Source organism: Eptesicus fuscus, chromosome 12, assembly GCF_027574615.1.
Source record: "Eptesicus fuscus isolate TK198812 chromosome 12, DD_ASM_mEF_20220401, whole genome shotgun sequence".
In the NCBI taxonomy this organism is placed as follows: domain Eukaryota; kingdom Metazoa; phylum Chordata; class Mammalia; order Chiroptera; family Vespertilionidae; genus Eptesicus; species Eptesicus fuscus.
In genome coordinates, this window is record NC_072484.1 from 11640015 (window position 1) to 11663543 (window position 23529).

Here is a 23529-nt window from a genome sequence, read left to right on the forward strand (position 1 = left end):
AGGGAGCCAGGGGTTTGAAAGAGTGTTTTTTTTTTTACCCAACAGTTTCTATTGTAGGCCTATCCTCTGTGTGCTTGCATAGAAAAAATTATATATGGACAGAGTGATTCATGGTGACACTGATTGCTTTTTCCTCGGGAAGGTCGAGTATAAACTTGGTAGTCTGCTAGCCATCTCTACCATATAACCTAATTTTATAAGATAGAGTCAATATGCCTCTCTGTTTATAAACACACTAGAGGCCCGGTGCACGAAATTCGTGCACTGGGGAGGGTGTCCCTCAGCCCAGCCTGCACCCTCTCCAATATGGGACCCCTCGGGGGATGTCCACCTGGCAGTTGGACATCCCTCTCACAATCCGGGACCGCTGGCTCCTAACCACTCACCTACCTGCCTGATTGCCCCCTAACTGCTCCCTTGCTGGCCTGATTGACACCTAACTGCTCCTCTTCGGGCCTGATTGCCCCCAAATACCCTCCCCTGCTGGCCTGATCACCCCCAAGGCTTTTATTAGTATAGATATAACCCTGCACAGAAAATTTTACTAACCCTGCTGTACAATAAGGGCTTGACGATTGAATCATTAGGACCAGACACCAAGATTTCTTTTCTTTGAATAGTGGAGGGAATAATTATCTTGTCTTTAAGTTGCCTGGAAATTAAAATGAGATAATGACTTAGAAAAGTATAAAAGTATAAAAGCACCATATAAAGTCAACTGTCTTTTTAATGAAGTGGTAAAATGAAAAACACTATTTTTATTTTCCCCTTCCTTCCTTTACAGCTTTTATTTAAACTTTGAAATTTATAAAAATTTCACTCCAATTTTCATTTCTTTACATTCAATATTATTTTGTATTGGTTTCAGGTTTTATATTAGTTACAGAATAGTGGTTAGACAATCATATACTTTACAAAGTGTTCCCCGATATTTCTAGTACCCACCTGGCATCATACCATCATTACAATACTACTGACTATATTCCCTATTTAAGTGACAATGGGTTTACAGGTTCCTTTCAGTGTTTCTTTTGTGTTGCTCGTCCTTCCTTTTCTTTCTTACTTCTTCCCTCATTTTCTTTATATAGTATCTCAATTGGCCATCAAAGCTCAGTGAAGGCATTGGGACACGCTTCATCCATTTTACAGACCAGGAAACTGAGGCCAGTTCCAGTTGGCTGTGGAACTTGACTCAGCACACAGGAAGCCCTCAGAGCCATGCTCTTTGTGCTTCCTAAGCAAACAGAACAAACCTTCCAGTCAGGCTTCCGAGCCTCTTTCTCGAGCACCTCTTCATTGCAGATGCTCCACATTCTTTCCTCTCCCTGTCACCTGCCCCCCATTCTTTACTGCCCCTGCTTCTCCGGAGCAGGTGGAAGGCTTCGCACTCACTGCCTAGGCATGCTCTGCCATGGGGCAGGGCACCCCGGGCTTGCTTTTGGGTCAAGGCGGGAGCAAGAGTCGCTGCCTCTGAAGTGTGAAGGCCACCTGAGCGAGGCCCGTTAGCACTGGGAGCTTCTCTGAATCCGTCATTCAGTCCAGTACCCTGCAGTGCAGCACCCCTCCACTGAGGTGGCACCGCCCCTCAACCCCGGCCTCAGGAGTGAGGGTCCTTGCCCTTCTGCCCAGGAGTCCTTCCATGCCCCTTGATCCCTGGCTGGGCCCACCCGCGTCTTGGGGGCACTGCAGAACCTCTGTCTCTGTGCAGATGAGGCAGATCCCTGCCCTCCATCTCCGCGAAGCTATGAATCTGTGGCCAGAGGCCCATGTCTGTGTCTCAGCAACCCCATGCCTGCGATGTTCCCAGGGACCCCCGGGAGCGATTAGGCGGGTCCAGCCTTGCCTCCCCGGGGCAGCGCTGTTCCCAGGAACCCCTGGGAGCGGCTAGGCGGGTCCAGCCTCACCTCCCCAGGCAGCGATCGTCCCAGGGACCCCCGGGAGCGGCTAGGCGGGCGGGCCGCGATCATCCCAGGGACCCCCGGGAGGGTCTAGGCGGGTCCGGCCTCGCGTCCCCGGGGCCACAATCTTCCCAGGGACCCCCGGGAACTGGTAGGCGGTCCGGCCTCGCGTCCCCGGGGCCGTGATCTTCCCAGGGACCCCCAGGAGCGGCTAGGCTGTCCGGCCTCGCCTCCCCGGGGCGGCACTGTTCCCTGCGACCCCCGGGGAGTGGCTAGGCGGGTCCAGCCTTGCCTCCCCGGGGCCGCAATCATCCCAGGGGCCCCCTGGAGCGGCTAGGAGGGTCCGGCCTCGCGTCTCCGGGGCCACGATCTTCCCAGGGACCCCCAGGAGGGTCTAGGCGGGTCCGGCCTCGCCTCCCCCGGGCCGCGATCGTCCCAGGGGCCCCTGGGAGCTGGTAGGCAGTCCGGCTTTGCGTCCCCGGGATGGCGCTGTTCCCAGGGACCCCCGGGAGCGGCTAGGCGGTCCGGCCTCGCCTCCCTGGGACTGTGATCGTCCCAGGGACCCCCAGGAGCGGCTAGGCAGGCCGTTGCCCCTCCTGGGGCCTGCGATGGACCCGACCCTCCTGTGCCGTCTGGCGCTGCCCACCCCACCGCCTCCCCTGCCGATCGACTGGTACCTTGTGGGCGGTGTCTGGCGCTGCTTTCAGGGCCTCCTCCACCTTTGATGGACCCGTACCCCCGAAGCAAGCCATGGTGCTGCCCGCCCTGCCTTCGTATGCAAATTAACCCACCATCTTTGGTGGGTTAATTTGCATACTCCCTCACTCTGATTGGCTGTGGGCATAGCGAAGGTACGGTCAATTTACATATTTGTCTATTATTAGGTAAGATACTACTCTAGTACATTAACTCACAGTGGCTTGTTTACAGTCATGTAATTTGAGGTGATTTTTATTTTCTTTTTAATCCTTTTTGCAACATGCAAAATTTTCTGCATTTATCTGTTATCAGGCAGGACACAAAGCTATGAAACGTAACCCCTGGTGAATATTGCAAATATATTCCATTTTCCTGTCACAGACCATGTTGCAGAGAGGGCATCTCTGTAGGGCCTTCCTCTCATACTGGGGTGATTGCATTTGTGTGGTCAGTCCTTCAGAGTGAAATTGCTTGGTCACCAGAGAGCAGGTCTCACTGGCAGCAGGAGAGTGTTCACTCATATCATTTTGTCAGTATTCTTATTTTTTGCCAATAATATAGGTGAAGATGGAACTTCATTGTTTAATTTGTATTTCTCCATGTTATCTTAATGCCACATGCTTTGGGAACAGGAAATATCTCAAAATAGTTCTGTAGATATGAAGATAAATTCTGAGTTTTGCCTCATTGTGAGTTATTGTTTTGTTCAAATTAAAATGGTAGGGGAATGATTTAGAGACATTTCAGTACAATCTCAGGGTGTCTTAACCCATAGGGCTGAATGGCATGATGCTGGGACATTTGGTCTATCCTTTTTACCTGGCCTGTGGGGTTCAACAGGATAGGCTTTTTTCCGCTCCATTCTCAGTACAAGGAACCCCAGGCCTAGAGATTCTCAAGTGGATGGGTATTGAGGTCTTTGAGGTTCATTAGGTCTTTCATAAGGCCCAGGTATTGGTGGTCTCCAAAGTGGGGTGAGTTGACCCTGGGGGTATATGAGAAACAGTCACCATGGTATAGGAAGGAAATATTGGGACTTCTAATTGTATTCATATTTAGAAATGAACCAACATGCACATAGAGACAATTATACATATATTATTTAATAAATATATTGTGACATGCTCAAATGTTACTGATCAAATATATAATCAAAAAGGTTTGGGACTGCTGTTGGGTCTGGGCAAAACAACATGTCGCTGGCCTGGACCAGAGAGGCAGCAGTTGAGGTGACTAGAGGTAGATGGATTTGAAATGTATTTTGGAGACATCATGTGGATTACAAGTGGAGCTAAGGGCAAGGAGGGGGTGTCAGGAATGACCCCTGGGGATCTGCTTAGGGCCTGGAAAACCCGGAGGAGAAGCAGCAGGCTTAGGGTAGGGAGAGTGTGGAAGATCAAGGATTTGGTTTTGGACAAGTTACTTTTGAGTTGCCTATGAAACTCCAAATGGAGAAGCCAAGTTGATCGCTGGACATAGGGACCTTCAGCCCAGTCCTTTCAGGTCTTAACATTGTTCATCTTACCCGAGGACCCTCCGTTGAGGTAAAGAAATGAGTACAGGTCAGAGTGGAGTAGGTCATGTTGCAGAACCCCCGTCATTGTTGTGTTTCTTGCTCCCACAACATGCCCTGCAGGGGCTCTGCTCATTGTGGTTACTTGGGAAGCCAGGCCAGCAGGGACCTCATCTCATCAGCAGTGGTTACTCCTAAAACATCCACCCAGAAGTGACACAGCTCTGCTCCCTGCTCTTCTGTTTCCTTAGCAAAGTGAGTGACTTGGCCCACCTCTAACTTTAAGGGGGAAGGGGGAGGAAACATGCCATTCTATCATAGGCCCAAAGAAAACCAGAGATAACTGGTGAGTGGCGCTAAGGGTAGCCTTTTGTAGCAGATGACAGTGGAGCAGTACTAGGCTAGTGGAGCACAGAACTAATTGTGTGCACTAATGATGAAATACACATGGAGCACTCATCACTACAAGAACCTGCCTTTCCTGGGCTTAGGGCATGCTCTGGGAACCTTTGGCAGAAACCACTCAAGCAGAACTTCTTCAGAAAGGTCCTTTAACTTGGCTATAGGTGTCATTGTTCTCAGGACTGAGGGCTGCAGAAGTGAGCTGCCAGGGCTGGGCTGACTCCCCTGAGGAGGCTGGCAGCCCTGTGCCTGCTTGCAGCTTAGCTTCCCTTTTGATGTTGCACGTGGCATTACTGGAGTCATTTCTGAAGCATCAAACTGCTTTTAAGCACTAATGTAGTTAAAGAGCGATTGTAATACAAGATACCAGAGCAAGAAATTAGAGCTCAGCTGGATGGTTTTGCCAAGAAAAAGGGGCCAGTGTCAGTGAGGACTGGACAAAGCCAGGATGTGTGTGCCTCTTTCCCAGCCCTGGTGGAGGCCTTTTCAGTTCAGTTTAATGTTGCCTGCTCCATGTGTGAGACTCTGTGCTAAGCATTTCACTTCATTGCTCATTTACTCTGCACAATGGCCTTTCAGGTAGATTCCATTACAGAAGAAACAGAGAGTTGGTTTGCCCAGGGATCTGGTCATCTCAGCTCCTTGCTCTCACACAGGAGCCTAGGTTGAGAGACCTGTGCTGCACACTTCCCCTACCTGTGCTCACTCTAGAGGAAGTGCAGCACACTGGGGCCCCAAGTGCCTGAGGGGGGGGGCATATTACCAGATTGGGGCCTTGGTCCCTCTCCTAACAGAGGAATCATCTACCCCAGAAACAGTAAGCTGAAAAGCAAATCACTGTCAAATTAGAAATCTGAGGGGGAGCAGGCACCAATTCTGCACTTTCCTACTCAGCAAGGCCTGCTCCTTATTCTCACCAGTTTTCCCGTAACTCCAGCCCTTTTCCAGAGGAGAGTGTGTCCCTCATCTGTGGCACACCTGAGGAATTCTCATGGAGGGGTCATATAGGCAGAGTTGGCGCATGAAGGGTTCTGGTCCTGATGCTGGAGAGGTGGGCATGTCCCTGGCAGCAAGGGATGCACTGGCTGAGATCACGCCCCCAGGAAAAGTGAAGGTGGCGGTTCCCAACAGTTTTAAACGCTGGGTGCCAAATCAGGTCATGGGAAAGCCACTGTCTGGAAAGACTCACTGAATGTTTATTGATATATGCCGATTTAAGGGGAGTCTGAGGGCTTGGGCCAGCTGCCCCACATAGGGCCCGATGGAAAGTGGAAAGTGAAACCATAGCTGTTGCAGACAGAGACAACCAGCAGGAGCTAGTGTGGTGGCCTGACCTTGGGTATCGTTTTCCCCTTTCAGTTTTGCAGATGCCGTTTGACTGAAAGGTTCTAGATTACACACTTAAGGTATACTTTTCTTTTTCAACTTCAAGCGCAGGGACTACATTTATATAAACAAGCTTGTTCACCAAAGTTTTCCTTAATAAAAATTATATGTTGGACTTCCTATGTTAGCTTCTGTTCTCTCAGGAAAGGGGACCCTCTTTATCTGTCAGTCAGTGGTTCATATTATTGCCCTAGTTTCACAGCTCAAAGTGGGGAAAAGGAAAATACGCTCTTTAAACTATAAATGACAACTTTTATTTGGTGAAAGGTAATGAAAGATCTTTGTAAAAATATACCTTTTAAATTCACCCAAATGTTATGCTCTTTTAGCAGGAAATGGTAAAAATAAAAATGAAATGACAATTCCATCCAAGCTCATTCTTTCTTTCTGTATTGCCCTTAAAATTGGGGCTAGGGATCTGTGATTTAAAATCTTACTTGTTTTCTACCTGTTAGGTTGTTTGTTTGTTTTTTTGGTAGGCAATAGCAGAAAATGAAAGCGAATCTCTGCTAGTCTTGACATCCTGCATTAAGTGTTTCTCAGTCTGCAAATGGACAGGATAGAAAACATGTTCACTTGATAATACCAGTTGGTTCAGTATCATATCCAGAAGATCCAGCTGTGGCTTAGCAGGAATGTGATAGCATTTATTTGAGGGAATTTATTTTGGGACTGTCCAGACCATTATTTTTCCTGTTCCATATACAGAGTCTTTGACAGCTCATACCTCTTAGGGAAAAAAAAAAATCCTCTTTGTTCAAGGCAGTTTAATTATGTATGTAGGCACAGTTCGAAGTATCTCTTTAGAGGGCACAGAAGGAGAAGAAAAAGAGAGATATGAAAGAGAAAGTAAAGTCAAATAAGGGAATGGGAACTTGTGATTGGGGCAGATTTCTAACTGAACTGCCAAAGGGAGTCTGAACACTGCTATTCGAAGAAGACTGGTATGGGCAAAAGCTGAACAGACCAGACAAATTCTTTTTTTTTTCTTTTCCTAAAATGCAGTCCTGTTTTGCATATGATTATGTGGATTCAATAGTTTTTGGCTGCTGGATTTCTGTGGTGGTGTTGTGTGTCTTTGGGATCCTGTGTGTCTTTGTGAATGCTGTGTCCCAAGAGTGTCCTCTGTATTCATTCAGTTCCACGTGGACAGTATGTCTTGTACACAAGCCTCAGTTTTTCATGTAATACATATTCTATATACTGTATATCAAAGCCTAAGCGACCGTCAAAACCGAAACAACCAAACAGACGACCGAACAGGCTGTGTGGGGCAACCAGGCTGGCAGGGGGGTTAGTGAGGGACGACCAAACAACTGAGCAGTGGGCTGTGTAGGGCGACCAGGCTGGCGGGCTGGGGGGCAGTTGGAGGTGACCAGGCAGGCAGTCAGGTGAGCAGTTAGGAGCCAGTGGTCCTGGATTGTGAGAGGGATGTCCGAGGGGTCCCAGATTGGAGAGGGTGCAGGCTGGGCTGAGGGGACTCTCCCACCCCCACCCCCATGCATGAATTTCGTGCACCGTGCATCTAGTATATATCATATTAGTCTAGAAGGCATGAGGCCTTCCAGTTGATGCTGAAAAGCCAGAATGCTTAAACACACTCTGAGTCATAAATGTGAATGAACTTCAGTGGAAGATGTATTCTGGTACCCGAGCTGAAGTCAGTGGGGGATCCTCCTACTTTGGGCATTGTGAGCCTATAGGTGCTACAGCCTCCTTCCTAGTCCTTTCTGCCCCATGCTCTCCCCAGATCCTCCTGCCTGCTCCTCACCTGCTTTCTGGACAGCATGCACCCCTGAGTTTGATCTCTTAACCCTCTCCCTCCCCACCCAGCCTCCCAGCTGTGAACTGGCACTGCAAATAGGAACAGCCTTTTGGGCCAAACTCTGATTGTGGTGTTTGTTTAATTCCAAATGCGATTTTCTGTGTCATGAAAATAGCATGGCTGTGAGGAGGTGACCTGGGGCGAGGCCCTTCTTCAGCTAGGCAGCTCTGCTCTGGTCTAGTCTTCACTGGTCCATGCTCCAGCCTGCTCTAGCCTGGGGAAAAGCAATCTTCAGTCAAGGTGTAAAGAGAAAGTGTGTGTTCCTTGAATCAGAGGGGATCTGGCTTATATAGACAGATGTCCCTGTCTCTGGTCCCTGATTAGTGTGTCCTCATGCAAATGAGGACTCTAAATCCTCTGTTTGATTGATCCAAAAGGCACTATGCAGATTGGTCAGAATGGAGCTGCTCTGATTGGTCGGTGAAGATATTGATTGAGAGATAGCTGCACACCTTCAGTTGGACTGGAAAGCCCCAGTCCTGTTAGTTAAAAGGATTCCAGGAGCTCATCTAAGCATTGGCTCAGATGGCAGAAACAGTGCCAGAGGCAGGCAGCTAGCTTAGTGCAGGCTTCTCCCTAAAATACTGTTTCATGAGAGACCCCTGTTTAGAAATAGCTGCTAGTCTATGGTTTGTTTGTTTGTTGTTCCTTTTTAAATTTAAGCCCAGTTAATCCACCAGTAGCCCTTCTTAGTAGGTTTCTTCTTTCTCAGGGTCCACACCTTTCTTATCCCTAATTTTGTATGTTGTCTTTCTAGCCCTAAACTTAATTTGTTTCTTGTTTTTTCTTGAAGAAACCACTCTTGGATTTGTTAATCAATTTTTGTATTTTTTACATCTGAACTTTTTTAAAACATGAAAAATAAAGGTTTTTTTATAGTTTACTAGAGGCCCGGTACACTGATTCATGCACTGGTGGGATCCCTCGGCCTGGCCTGCGGGGATCAGTGGACCTCCACGCCATCGCAGCCTGGCCTTACCTGCCAGCTTGTCAGGCTCCAGCCCACTGTCCTAGTCAATCCCACACAGCACGAAGTAGTGTGGGAAGCGGCAGGCGGCCGGGGAGGAGCCCGAGCCTGGGCTGGGCGCCGCGCTGCTCCCGCTCATCCTGGCCCCGCTGCGCCTGCCACTGCAGCCACTTGGGCACACAGGGGTAGTGTCCTCTGGAGAGGCTCGCACCACTGCAGCTGCGCTCACTAGCCGTGAGCCCAGCATCTCGCGCCTATCAGCTGAGCATTGAGCGTCTGCCCCCTGGTGGTCAATGCGTGTCACAGCTACCAGCTGGTCATCCAGTCATCTAGTCTTCGGTCGCTTAGGCTTTTATATATATATACTAGAGGCCCGGTGCACGAAATTCGTGCACTGGGGGAGGGTGTCCCTCAGCCCAACCTGCACAGTCTCCAATCTGGGACCCCTCGGGGGATGTCTGACTGCCTCTTTAGGCCCGACAGGGATCGGGCCTAAAGAGGCAGTCAGACATCCCTTTCACAATCCGGGACTGCTGGCTCCCAACTGCTCGCCTGCCTGCCTGATTGCCCCTAACCACTTCTGCCTGCCAGCCTGATCACCCCCTAACCCAGTGATGGGCAACCTTTAGAGCTTAATGTGTCAAACTTCGCCAAAAAACTGAGCATAACTCGGGTAGTGTGTCACTTTGAGGAAAAAACTAACTCCAAGACTCTAGTCGCAAATGTTTCATCCTCAGGAGCAGCAAATGTTTCATCCTCGACATGCTGCCGCGTGTCATCAGAAATGGCTACGCATGTCATAGGTTCGCCATCACTGCCCTAACCACTCCCCTGCCAGCCTGATCGACGCCTAACTGCTCCCCTGCCAGCCAGATCATCTCCAACTGTTCTCCCCTGACAGCCCGGTCACCCCCAAATGCCCTCCCCTGCATATTCTCTCTTTATTAGATAGGGTTTTTTCTTTAACATATTGGACTGCTCTAACTGGTTTGGCTCAGTGGATGGAGTGTCGGCCTGCAGACTCAGGGTCCCGGGTTCAATTCTGGTCAAGGGCATGTACCTTGGTTGGGGGCACATACTGCAGGAGGCAGCTGATCGATGTTTCTCTCTCATAGATGTTTCTAGCCTCTATCCTTTTCCCTTCCTCTCTGTAAAAAATCAATAAAATTTATTTAAAAAAAACATATTGGACAGTGTACCTGCTGTGGTCTTGACAAAACAGTAAAAATGTAAACCCAAACTAAAAGAATCATAAAATAAACTCCTTAAACAGGAATTTCATGAGACTTGGAAAGGTGATATCCTGTGGTTGTTTCTTCCTTTTTTTCTTCTCTTTCTTTTTCTTGATGTTTCATCTTTTGTCCTTTCTTACTTTTCTCCTTCTATTCCTTTTCTATCCTCTCTTTCTCTAAACTTTTCCTTTGGAAGAATCATCAGTACTTGACTCGCTCCCTGGGGGGCGCGGGTGCCTCCCAGCCAGATACCTAGGGCTGCCTCTGGGAGGGGTTGGCGGGGTGGGGTTGAGGGTGCCTCCCATCCAGACACCCCGGGCTGCCTCTGGGAGGGGATGGCAGTGTGGGGTCCTGGGCGCCTCCTATCCAGACACCCCGTGCTGCCTCCAGGAGGGGATGGCAGTGTGGGGTCCTGGGCGCCTCCTATCCAGACACCCCGTGCTGCCTCTGGGTGGCGTTGGTGGTGTGGGGTCAGGACGCCTCCCAGCCAGACACCCCGGGCTGCCTCCAGGAGGGGATGGCAGTGTGGGGTCCTGGGCGCCTCCTATCCAGACACCCCGTGCTGCCTCTGGGAGGCGTTGGTGGTGTGGGGTCAGGACGCCTCCCAGCCAGACACCCCGGGCTGCCTCCAGGAGGGGATGGCAGTGTGGGGTCCTGGGCGCCTCCTATCAGGATACCCCGGGCTGCCTATGGGAGGCTTTGGAGGCGTGGGGTCGGGACGCCTCCCAGCCGGACACCCCGGGCGGCCTCCTGGAGGCGATGGCGGCGTGGGGGCGCGGACGCCTCCCAGCTGGACACCCCGAGCTGCCCGGCTCTCAGCGGCAGTCCTCCCTGGTACTGGGGAACTCCGGCGGGGATGAGCGTACTGGTTGCCGCCATCTTGTGGCTATGGGGGCCGCCATTTTTGTCGCGGAGGTACGGTTAATTTGCATACTACTCTATTATTAGATAGGACTAGAGGCCCGGTGCACGAAATTCGTGCACGGAGGGGGGGTTGTCCCTCAGCCCAGCCTGTACCCTCTCCAATCTGGAACCCCTCGAGGGATGTCCGACTGCCCGTTTAGGCCTGATCCTGGTGGGATCGGGCCTAAACTGGCAGTCGGACATCCCTCTCACAATCCAGGACTGCTGGCTCCCAACTGCTTGCCTGCCTGCCTTCCTGATTGCCCCTAACCGCTTCTGCCTGCCAGCCTGATCACCCCCTAACCACTCTGCTGCCAGCCTGTTTGCCCCCAACTTCCCTCCTCTACCGGCCTGGTTACCCCTAACTGCCCTCTCCTGCAGGGTTGATCACCTCCAACTGCCCTCCCTTGTAGGCCTGGTCCTTCTCAACTGCCCTCCCTTGCAGGCCAGGTGCCTCCCAACTGCCCTCCCCTGCTGGCCATCTTGTGGTGGCCATCTTGTGTCCACATGGGGGCAGGATCTTTGACCACATGGGGGCAGCTATATTGTGTGTTGCAGTGATGATCAATCTGCATATTACTCTTTTATTAGATAGGATAGAGGCCTGGTACAGGGGTGGGGGCCAGCTGGTTTGCCCTGAAGGGCATCCCGGATCAGGTGGGGGTTCCCTTGGAGTGTGGGGTGGCCTGAGCGAGGGGCCTGTGGTGGTTTGCAGGCAGGCCATGCACCCTGGCAACGCAAGCGGAGGCCCTGGTATCTGGAATTTATTTACCTTCTACAATTGAAACTTTGTAGCCTGGAGCGGAGCCAAGCCAAGCCTGGGGCTCCCTCCGAGGCCGGTAGCCATTTGTGTTGGGGTTATAATTGAAACTTTGTTGCCTTAAGCGGGTGGGCCCGGCCAGGGTGTGCGAAAAGCTTTGCTTCCCCTGTTGCCGGCGGCAACCCTGGCCTGCTCTCTCAAGCTCTATTCTGCCGCCATTTGTTTGAATTTGTTTACCTTCTATAATTGAAACTTTGTAGCTTGAGTGGAGGCTTAGGCCTGCAACGGCTGGCTGGCGGAAAGGTTGTTTCCCTCTGTTGCCTGGGAAACCTTGCTCTCTGTGGCTGTAGCCATCTTGGTTTGGGTTAATTTGCATACTCGCTCTGATTGGATGGTGGGTGTGGCTTGTGGGTGTGTCGGCGGTATGGTCAATTTGCATATTTGTCTATTATTAGATAGGATAGATTGCTCTTTTCTAGAGAGAGAGAGAAAGGGAGAGAGAGAAACATCAATGTGAGAACACAACATCAATTGGCTACCTCCTATACGCCCCTCACTGGAAATCAAGCCTGCAACCCAGGTATGTGCCCTGACCAGGAATTGAATCAGCAACGTTTGGTGCACCAGATGACACCCAACCAACTGAGCCACACTGGCCAGGGCAACATGAAAATATTTTTATCTTACTGATTATGCAAGTGTAATACAGACTTGTAAAATTTTTTTTCTCTGTGTGCTTTTCAGACTTGTGGACAAAATTTACTTCTGATCATATATCACTGATTAAAAAAGAATCTAGAGTGCTAACTGGTTTGGCTCAGTGGATAGAGCATCAGCCTACGGACTGAAGGGTCCCAGGTTCGATTCTGGTCCAGGGGCACATGCCCGGGTTGCGGGCCCGATCCCCAGTAGGAGGCGTGCAGGAGGCAGCTGATCAATGGTTCTCTCTCATCATTGATGTTTCTATCTCTCTCTCCCTCTCCCTTCCTCTCTGAAATCAATAAAAGTAAAAAAAATAAAAAAATTTAGAGAAATTATATTTTATTGTGGGAATGTGTACTCTCAGGTATTAAGTAATTGTGTATTTCGTTATTAAATATTCATATCAAGAGATAACATTAGAAACTGTTGTCCTATATAAGAAGAAACTCCCAGGATGAGAGAGAAAGAAACATTCCCCAAAGAACTACCCAAGTGCACTTCTAAAGGTAATCCAGGAGAGAGAAGGGTTCTGGGGAGAACCATGTGCTGGCTATGTTTCTAAATTGCAGAAACCTTGACTTTAGTTATGGGATTCTTACAGAATTTGGTTATTTACAAGTATAGAACTTTTGGATAAAAATCATGATATAAAAATTTTAATAAAAGATCTGTGGCGTTTTCAAAACTAAATAGTTTTCTCTTTTTCTGTGAATTTCTTAGTGTAATATTTACTTTTGGTTTTATCTAAAACTAGAGGCCCAGTGCACGAAATTCATGCACGGAGGGGGGTTGTCCCTCAGCCCAGCCTGTACCCTCTCTAATCTTGGACCCCTCAAGGGATGTCCGACTGCCAGCTTTCCTCTGGCCACCAGGACCCGGGCTTTCCTCGCAGAGGGAGGCCCCACCCACCCACTGCAGCCCGCTGGTCGGTGGCCTGGGCCTCCCTCTTTGGGGCGATCATGGAGCCCCCTAATTGATTGCCCCGCCGGCCGGTGGCCTGGACCTCCTTTGCTGCCAATCTCTCTGCGGGGCAATCATGGAGCAATGGCCAGGCCCCGACCAATCACATCGCACCCGCCTTGGCTGGCCTGGCGCCAGTGGGTGTCAGAGCTTGGTCCCAGATGGTCATCTAGATGGTTGTCCCGATGGTCGTTCCACTGTTCAGCCGTTCGGTTGATTTGCATGTTATGCTTTTATTATATAGGATAGTAAAATTTACCATTGTATACAATTGTGAAACCATAATCAATATAAAAAATATTACATCACTTCAAAAGTTTTCTGTGCCCCTTGCAACCTCCTCCCTCAGTCCCCAGCTCCTGGCAACCACTGTTCTGTTTTTCTGACCATATAGTTTTGCCTTTTCTAGAATTTTAGATAAATGGAGTTGTACAGTACATAGTTTTTTTGTGTCTTATGTAATTTAGCATAATGCTTTTGAGATAATCTGTATCTGTTTTTAAAACTGCCTTAACTTTTTTTTTAAACAATCCAGAAATAAATAACTAGCCCCACTAAGGTTTTACTTGTTATGGTAAGTTAGAATAGTGGTTCCCAAGGCTGCTCTAGGGGATCATGGAGGCCCCACAAATCATTTCAGTGTCCATAAGGATCAAAATGATTTTCATAATAACACTGAGCTGTCACTTGCCTTTTTCACTCTCATTCTTTCCTAGAGTACTCTCGAGTTTCCAGATACTACATGATATGTGGTGTTGCAATAAGATTGAATGAAAAAACAGATTCGTGAATCCAGTCTGTCTTCTAGTGAGTTTGTCTGCCTTCAAAGAAATCTGTAAAAGTATTGATGCCACTCTTCTCACTAAAAATTTTTGTATTTTTGCCTGGCCGGTGTGGGTCAGTGGTTGAGCATCAACCTATGAACCATGAGGTCACAGTTCGATTCCTGGTCAGGGCACATGCCCATGTTGTGGGCTCAATCCCTAGTTGGGGGCATGCAGGAGGCAGCTGATCAATGATTCTCTCTCATCATTGATGTTTCTCTCTCTCTCCCCCTCTTCCTTCTTCTCTGAAATCAATAAAAATATATTTTTTTAAAAGTTTTTGTATTTTTGCACTGGCTGGTGTGGCTCAGGTGGTTGGAGCATCATCCCATACACCGAAAGGTTGCGGGTTCGATTCCCCAGTCAGGGCACATGCAGGAGGCAACTGATGAAAGTTTCTCTCCCTCTCCCTTTCTCTCTCGCTCTAAATTCAATAAAAGCATCTCCTCAGGTGAGGATTTAAAAAAATAATAAAAAGTGCCCTAACCGGTTTGGCTCAGTGGATAGCGTGCTGGCCTGCAGACTCAAGGTTCCCAGGTTCGATTTCGGTCAAGGGCATGTACCTTGGTTGCAGGCACATCCCCTGTAGGGGGTCTGCAGGAGGCAGCTGATTGATGTTTCTCTCTCATCGATGTTTCTAACTCTGTCTCCCTCTCCCTTCCTCTGTAAAAAAATCAATAAAATACATTAAAAAAATAATAAAAAGTAAAATAATATAAAAGTTTTTGTATTGGAAAATATCACTTTTTACAACAAAATGTGAATTATATTAATATGTAATGTGTTGTATGCATTAATAGATTTTAAAAAATTCCTTTGTTTTAACTTCTCATATGACAAGTAGTAAGACATGTAAACCATATGAACAGAAGCTCTTTTGGGTCCTTAATTTTTCAGTTGTAGAGAGGCCCTTAGTCCAAGAAGTTTGCGAATCTCTGGGCTAGAGACATTTTTTTTTTTTTTTTTTTAAAGAAAATTTTATTTATTTATTTATTTATTTATTATTATTTTTTTTAAATTTCTTTATTGATTAAGGTGTCTCATATTTGTCCTCATCCCCCCATTCCCATCCCACACCCCTCCCCACGGATGCCCCAACCCCCTGTTGAACTTAACCGTTGGATAGGCTCATATGCATGCACACAAGTCCTTTGGTTGATCTCTCCCTCCTCCCCCCAACCTCCCCTATCCTCCATCTGAGGCCCGATAGTCTGATCGATGCCTCCTTGTTTCTGGTTCTGTTCTTGTTCATCATTTCCCCTAGATGAGCGAGATCATGTGTCACTAGAGATATACTTATAAGAACTGAATGTGAGACGAGCAATAATAGTTATGCTGACAGGCAAATGAATCAGTCTGTAGTGAGTTTCTTTCTGGACCAACAGTTCTTTTGAGACCCAATTTCAATGTCCACCAGTTCCTTATGTGTACATGTCAGCACTGACCCCTCAGCTCTGGATGGTGGACAAATGGTGGTAACGGAGGTCCGACTCCCTCTGGTTTGGTCTCGGCCGGACCCAGGGGCACGGCTTCACCCGGACTAAGGGGAACGTGGCCTCACCCAGACCCAAGGGGCGCGTGGCCTCACCCGGGCCCTGGACCCAGCCTCACCCGGATGGATCCAGGGGCACACGGCCTCACCCGGACCCAGGATAGAGACATTTTTGAAAGGGGTCAGAACAGCAAGAGGATGTCATGAAGCTGGATAGAGATTAGAAGAGGATCTTGAGATCCAGGATGATAGCCTGGCATGAAGTGCCTGGAGAAGGGGCCTCCATTGGGCGGTGCCACAGGGGATGAAGGCAGAAATGGGAGGACATTCAGTGATGGCCAAGGCTCTTTTTTTAAATTTAACAAATCTTTATTGTTCAGATTATTATAGTTGTTCCTCATTTTCCCCCCCATAGCTCCCCTCCATCCGGTTCCCACTCCACCCTCTGCCCTTACCTCCTCCCCACTGTCCTCATCCATAGGTGTAAGATTTTTGTCCAGTCTCTTTCTGCACCTCCCACACCCCTTTCCCCTCAAGAATTGTCAGTCCACTTCCTTCCCATGCCCCTGATTCTATTATATTCACCAGTTTATTCTGTTCATCAGATTTTTTATTCACTTGATTTTTAGATTCACTTGTTGATAGACATGTATTTGTTTTTCATAATTTTTATCTTTACCTTTTTCTTCTTCTTCCTCTTCTTAAAGAAAAACCTTTCAGCATTTCATATAATACTGGTTTGGTGGTGATGAACTCCTTTAGCTTTTTCTTGTTTGTGAAGCTCTTTATCTGACCTTCAATTCTGAATGATAGCTTTGCTGGGTAGAGTAATCTTGGTTGTAGGTTCTTGCTATTCATCACTTTGAGTATTTCTTGCCGCTTCCGTCTGGCCTGCAGTTTCTGTTGAGAAATCAGCTGACAGTCGTATGGGTGCTCCCTTGTAGGTAACTAGCTGTTTTTCTCTTTTTTTTTTTTTTTTGGCGTTTTTATTTTTTATTATTTTTATTTTTTTTAATATTTTTATTGAAGTATTATATGTGTACATATCTTACTATTACCCCCCCACCCCACACCCACACATGCCCTCCCCCCCCAGAGTTTTGCGTCCATTGTTTATGCTTATATGCATGCATACAAGTCCTTCGTTTGATTTCAAAACTCCCCCACCTTTCCCAAACTTTCCCCCTGTAATTTGAAAGTCTGTTTGATGCTTTACTGTCTCTGTGTCTATCTTTTTGTTCACCACTTTATAATGTTCTTTACTATCCCTAAATGAGTGAGATCATGTGGTATTGTTCTTTCATTGACTGGCTTATTTCACTTAGCATAATGTTCTCCAATTCCATCCAGGTTGCTGCAAATGATGAGAATTCCTTCTTTTTTATGGCAGCATAGTATTCCATTGTGTAGATGTACCACAGTTTTCCGATCCAGTCATCTGCTGATGGGCACCTAGGCTGTTTCCAAATCTTAGCTATTGTAAATTGTGCTGCTATGAACATAGTGGTGCATATATCCTTTCTGATTGGTGTTTCTAGTTTCTTCGGATATATTCCCAGGAGTGGGATTACTGGGTCAAATGGGAGTTCCATTTTCAGTTTTTTGAGGAAACTCCATACTGTTCTCCACAGTGGCTGCACCAGTCTGCATTCCCACCAGCAGTGCACGAGGGTTCCTTTTTCTCCGCATCCTCGCCAACACTTGTTGTTTGTTGATTTGTTGATGATAGCCATTCTGACAGGTGTGAGATGGTACCTCATTGTTGTTTTGATTTGCATCTCTCGGATAATAAGTGACTTTGAACATGTTTTCATGTGTCTCTTGGCCTTTCTTCTGTCTTCTTTTGAAAATATTCTGTTTAGGTCTGTTGCCCATTTTTTTATTGGATCATTTATCTTCCTCTTATTAAGTTGCATAAGCTGCCTGTAGATGTTGGAGATTAAACCTTTATCAGTGATAGCATTTGCAAATATGTTTTCCCATGCAGTGGGCTTTCTTGTTGTTTTGTTGATGGTTTCTTTTGCTGTAAAAAAGCTTTTTATTTTGATGTAGTCCCATTTGTTAATTTTCTCTTTAGCTTCCATTGCCCTAGGGGCAGTGTCAGTGAAGAAGTTCTTGTGGCATATGTCTGAGATTTTGTTGCCTGTGGATTCCTCTAGTATTTTTATGGTTTCCCGTCTTATGTTTAAGTCCTGTATCCATTTTGAGTTTATTTTTGTGTATGGTGTAAGTTGGTGATCTAGTTTCATTTTTTTGCATGTATCTGTCCAGTTTTCCCAACACCATTTATTGAAGAGACTGTCTTGACTCCATTGTATGTTCTTGCCTCCTTTGTCAAATATTAATTGAGCATAGTGGTTTGGGTCGATATCTGGGTTCTCTATTCTGTTCCATTGATCACTATGTCTGTTCTTGTGCCAGTACCAGGCTGTTTTGAGAACAGTGGCTTTGTAATACAGCTTGAAATCTGGTATTGAGATCCCACCTACTTTATTCTTCTTTCTGAGGATTGCTGAGGCTAGTCGGGGTCTTTTTTTATTCCAGATGAATTTTTGGAGAGTTTTTTCTAGGTCTGTGAAATATGCTGTTGGTATTTTGATGGGGAGTGCATTGAATCTGTAGATTGCTTTGGGTAGTATGGACATTTTAATGACGTTGATTCTACCAATCCATGAACATGGTATGTTCTTCCATCTGTTTACGTCTTCCTCTATCTCTTTTTTCAGTGTCCTGTAACTAATTGTTTTTCTCTTGCTGCTTTTAATATTCTCTCTTTGTCTTTTGCTCTTGGCATTTTAATTATGTTGTGTCTTGGTGTGGTCCTCTTTGGATTCCTTTTGTTTGGGGTTCTGTGCGCTTCCTGGACTTGTAAGTCTATTTCTTTTACCAGGTGGGGGAAGTTTTCAATCAGTATTTCTTCAAATAGGTTTTCAGTATCTTGCTCTCTCTCTTCTGGCACCCCCATAATTCTGATGTTGGTACGCTTGAGGTTGTCCCAGAGGTTCCTTACACTATTCATTTTTGGATATTTTCTTTTTGCTTTTCCGGTTGAGTGTTTTTTGCTTCTTTGTATTTTCAAATCTTTGACTTGATTCTTTAGGTCCTCTAGTCTGCTTTTAGGTCTCTGTATAATATTTTTTATTTCAGTCAGTGTATGTTTAATTTCTAGTTGGTCCTTTTTCATATCCTCGAGGGTCTCATTGAATTTATCGGCCTTTTCCATGAAATTCTTGAAAAACCTTATAATCGTGGTTTTGAACTCTATATCCAGTCATTTGTTTTCTTTCATTTGTGATCTGTTTCTTTGTCTCTGCATTTTCGCTGCTTCCTGAGTTGGTAGGATAACTTTGTGTGGTAGGTGTCCTCTAGGGCACAGTGGCTCAGCCTCCCCAGTTACCTGAGGTGGACACTCTTGGTGCACCCCTTTGTGGGCTGTGTGCTCAGCCTTGTTGTAGTTAAGTCTTGATTGTTGTTGGGAGGAATCACTGGGAGGAATTGACCTCCACGTCAATTGGCTGTGAGGATCAGCTGTGTCTACGCTGGGAGAACTTCTGTGCTGGAGACACTCTTATGAGATAAGACTTGCAAAATTGCAAAAGCCTCTGTGCTCAGCTTGGATGGGGCGGAGTCTCAGGGTGGAGTTTCAGGGCGGAGCAGACAGCCTTGGTTTCCCGTCAGCTCTGCCCTATGAGGCCCCTGGGTCTCAGTGTCCCTTGGTAATCGCTGCAAGCACCTCTGAGAGAAAGCCGCCCTCGAGTTTCGCCCACTGCCAGACAGTCCAGTTTCTCCCCAAATGAGTCGGGGTTCCCAGAAACTTGCCCGGAACTGGAGTTCAGCGCAGTCAGGAGCTTCTGTCTTCCTCCCGCTTTAGAAAGCCAGCCGCACACTCAGCCTCCCGTGCATTCAGCAGTCAGTCCTCTCTGCGCGCGCACCTCCGGACCTCTGCCTTCCACAGCTCCCGAGTCTCAGTGTGCTTTCTCTTTCCCTGACAGTCCAGATTCCCCCAAATGAGTCTGGTTTCCCAGCGTCTCGCCTGGGACTGGAGTTCAGTGCAGTCGGGAGCTTCCTTCTCCCTCCCGCTTTAGAAAGCCAGCAGTGCACTCAGCCACCCGTGCACACAGCCGCCCGTCCTCTCCGCGTGCGAGTCTCCGTACCTCAGCCTTTTGCAGCTCCTCTGAGTCTCAGTGTGCTTTCCTCTTTTCTTCTAGTTGTAGAATTTCCACTCAGCCAGCTTTCCTGTGGTTCTGGATGGTGTATTTTAGTTGTAGTTTTTGTCTTTTAGTTGTAGTTTTGATATTGTTGTGCGAGGCAGCAGTTTAGGTGTTTACCTATGCCGCCATCTTGGTTTCTCTCTCTCGATGGCCAAGTTTTCTCAGCCCTTGCTCCCTCCCAGGACCTGGTTAGACAGATTCTGTTGATGTATGCACTTTCTACAAGGAGATAATGGGTAACCTGTACCTGTGGCTGGCTTGCATCACAAGGTGATCACAAGGCCCAGATGTAGTCACTGTCTTTTGACCTGAAGTTGCAGCCATGGTCTGATATTAGGTTGGGCACTTCCTAAAGATCTGATATCTATGCTGTGTTCTGATCCCAGGGCAAGCATAGGAAATCATCAGGACTGTTTCTTCAGCTTTCAGGAAAAAAAATTTACAGTAGTATTCTAAGATCAAATCAAAAGACCTAAAATAATTATTTTAACAAAAGTAGGCGGGAAGCTATTCTTGTGGGAAAAGATACTTGTGGATCTCGGTTAGTGATGTCGATAATGCTATTAATAAACTCTAGCAAAATTGTACCTACTGCCTTTGACCTGTTCTTTGCTTTTCTCTCGCAGGCGAAAGGGCATGTGGTTCCAACTGAGGAAGATACTTCTCTGTGTTTTGGGATTATATGTTGCCATTCCATTCCTTGTCAGACTATGTCCTGGGATACAGGCCAAATTGATTTTCTTAAATTTTGGTAAGTGCCTTGTGTCTGTTTTTTCTTTAACCTTAGTAAGATGATGATTTATATATGGGCAAAAGTAGGTTTACAGTTGTTCGTATGGAAAATGATACAATAAATAATACAAGAAGAAACTGTGTTTCACGTACTCATGACTGTAACCCTGCTTTTGCCCCACCCTGTATTTATGTATCTACCACCCAGATCAAGAGATAGCATGTTTCTATTACCCAGAAAGTTCCCTTGTGCACCTTCCCAGTTACAGGCTGTAAGGAGTGCATTGCTCTCCAGGGCTGGCATTTGTGTACACAGATGACCACTTTAAAAAATAATAATTAGGATTTTTTCTTTTTAAAAATAGATTTTTTTTTCACTTAAAAAGACCTGACATATTTTGGCTTCTATGAAAGTATATGTTGGCTTTATAGGTGTTATAGTCTTCTTGAGTTATCTTGGACTTTGTGTGTTCCAAAGGTGGGGTTTATTTGTTTTTTTATTACCTCCTACCCACTCACCCTCCTCCGCCTTCCTTCTGAGATTCTGTACTCTGTTCCATGCTTCTATGTTCCTGAATCCATTCCATTCATCAATTTATTTTGTTACTTAGATTCCCAGAGGTGTTTTTTTTTTTTGTGTGTGTGTGTGTGTGTGTGTGTGTGTGCACGCGCACGCTATGTATTTACTTTTTTGCAAGTGGTAGGAGAAAGGTGCAGAAGTATCAAACATATGAAATAGAAGTTCTGTGGTTGCTGGGAATAATCCTTTTAAGGAGCACCATTTTTTAAAATAATATTTTTTATTGATTTCAGAGAGGAAGGGAGAGGGAGACATAGAAACACACTGGCCTGGTCCATGATGAGAGAGGATCATTGATCGCTGTCTTCTGCACTCCCCCTACTGGGGATCGAGGTCTCAACTCGGGCATGTCCCCTGACCAGGAATCGAACCATGACTCCCTGGTTCATAGGTCAAAGCTCAAACACTGAGCCATGCTGGCCGGGCAAGGAGCACCATTTTATACCTACAAGATGAGACTAAGAGGGCACTTATGTGTGTGGATGTTAGAGGTTCGAGGATAGAACATGGTGCTCTGTAAATGATGGCCTTCAAATTGGGTACGGGTAGCATTTGGACCAGATGAAGTGGTCTCTTTGTATGCTCTTTGGCTGTATTGGTTTGCAGAGAGTGAACTTGAACCTTATGTGTTTGGGAGCCAGAGACTAGAGTTGAGGATGGTGCCGTGGAGGCAGCAGGGGAACAAGTAGAGAGGAGGGGGGAGGAAGAACGTGAGGACCAGGGGGAGTTCAGACAGGAGGTGTTGAGATGGTCCCTGTGTGACTGGCCTGGTCCATGCTAGGAGAGACACACTGGGGTGGGTTTGTCATAGGAATCCAGAACCCCTTTCCTGTGGTAACACAAGTGCTCCTAGCACCCCAGGTGTCTGGGTTGTTAAGTCTGTAATAGACTTTCTGACAAAAACTTGGAAGTTGCTGGTTAAAAAGGAATTTCTGCTCTAAAGAGTAACAACAGTATTTTTATTTGATGTCAAACTAGAACTTTCTTGCTCCCTGGCCATCTTGGCAGCTGCTCTTGGTTGGGGGCTGTCCCACACCTAAGATAGAAAGAAAGACAGTGACCACAAAGAAGATGAAAAAGTCGCTGGAGTCAATCAGCTCTAGGCTCCAACTTGTTATAAAAAGTGGAAAGTACATGTTGGAGTATAAGCAGACTCTGAAAATAATCAGACAAGGTAAAGTGAAATTGGTCATCCTTGCCAGCAACTGCCTAGCCTTGAGGAAACCTGAAATAGGGTACTGCAGCATGTTGGCTAAGATTGTTGTCCATCACTGCCATGGCAATGATATTGAATTGGGCACAGGGTGTGGGGATACTGCAGGTGTGCACACTGGCTGTTTTTCATGCAGGGAATCTGATATCAGTAGAAGCATGCCAGAACAGACTGGTGAAACGTAAATCATACGAAATTTTTTTCTAATAAAATTAGCCAGAATGTGTTTAAAAAAATTTTTTTTAATTGTAAAGTACATGTATACTAAGAGGCATTCGACTTTTCTAACAGAAGCATAGCTCAACTTCTGGGAATTTATCATCTCTAAGTTTTTGTCACTTGTGAGAAGCTCAAATTTAAAAGGAACTAACAGTATACTAAAAAGGGAGTTTTTTTTTTTTTTTTTTTTTTTTTTTTTACTTAAGAGTCCATATTCTGTCCAGCACAGAAGAGAATTAGAGTTTATATATAAACACAAAGCTACAGGGCTGCAGATTTCCTGGTGGCAGACCTTAGAATTGACCTTGCACGGTTTTCCAACTTTGCTGGTCTGCAGGTACCTTGGGCTGGTGTCTTTGTGGCAGCAGGTACGTGTGGCATGCTGCTCTGTGGGTCCTACAGCAAATATTTGAATTGAATTGATTACTTCAGATCAGTTCTTTGGGCTACTTTAGACCCAGCCCACAGATTTTGCTGTGTTGGTTTCCTAATGAAATTGCAGGATGTTCCTCAGGAACAGAACTTTGCCAGCCCCAATGGCACAGAAGAGGAGGCTTGGGCCACAGTGGTGGTTTTTAAAAAATAAATAAATCTTTATTGTTCAGATTATTACATATGTTCCTCTTTCTCTCCCCCCCGCCCATAGCTCCCCTCCACCTGATTCCCCACCCCACCCCATGCCCTTACACCCCGCCACTGTCTTCATCCATAGGTGTAAGATTTTTGTCCAATCTCTTCCCGCACCCCTCACACCCCCTTTCCCCTGAGAATTGTCAGTCCACTCCCTTCCTATGCCCCTGATTCTATTATATTCACCAGTTTATTCTGTCATCAGATTTTTTATTCACTTGATTTTTAGATTCACTTGTTGATAGAAATCTATTTGTTGTTTATAATTTTTATCTTTACCTTTTTCTTCTTCTTCCACTTCTTAAAGAATACCTTTCAGCATTTCATATAATGCTGGTTTGGTATTGATGAACTCCTTTAGTTTTTTCTTGTCTGTGAAGC

At 46.6% G+C, this 23529-nt stretch overlaps 1 protein-coding gene across 1 annotated transcript in view; it reads left to right on the top strand.

Moving 5' to 3' along the window:
- Positions 1-23529, top strand: part of ABHD12 (abhydrolase domain containing 12, lysophospholipase) — a 77140-nt gene that overhangs the window by 25569 nt on the left and 28042 nt on the right. The window contains exon 2 of the mRNA XM_008141154.3: positions 20401-20525. Coding sequence (XP_008139376.2) covers positions 20401-20525 — 125 coding nt within the window. The remainder of the gene's footprint in view (positions 1-20400; positions 20526-23529) is intronic.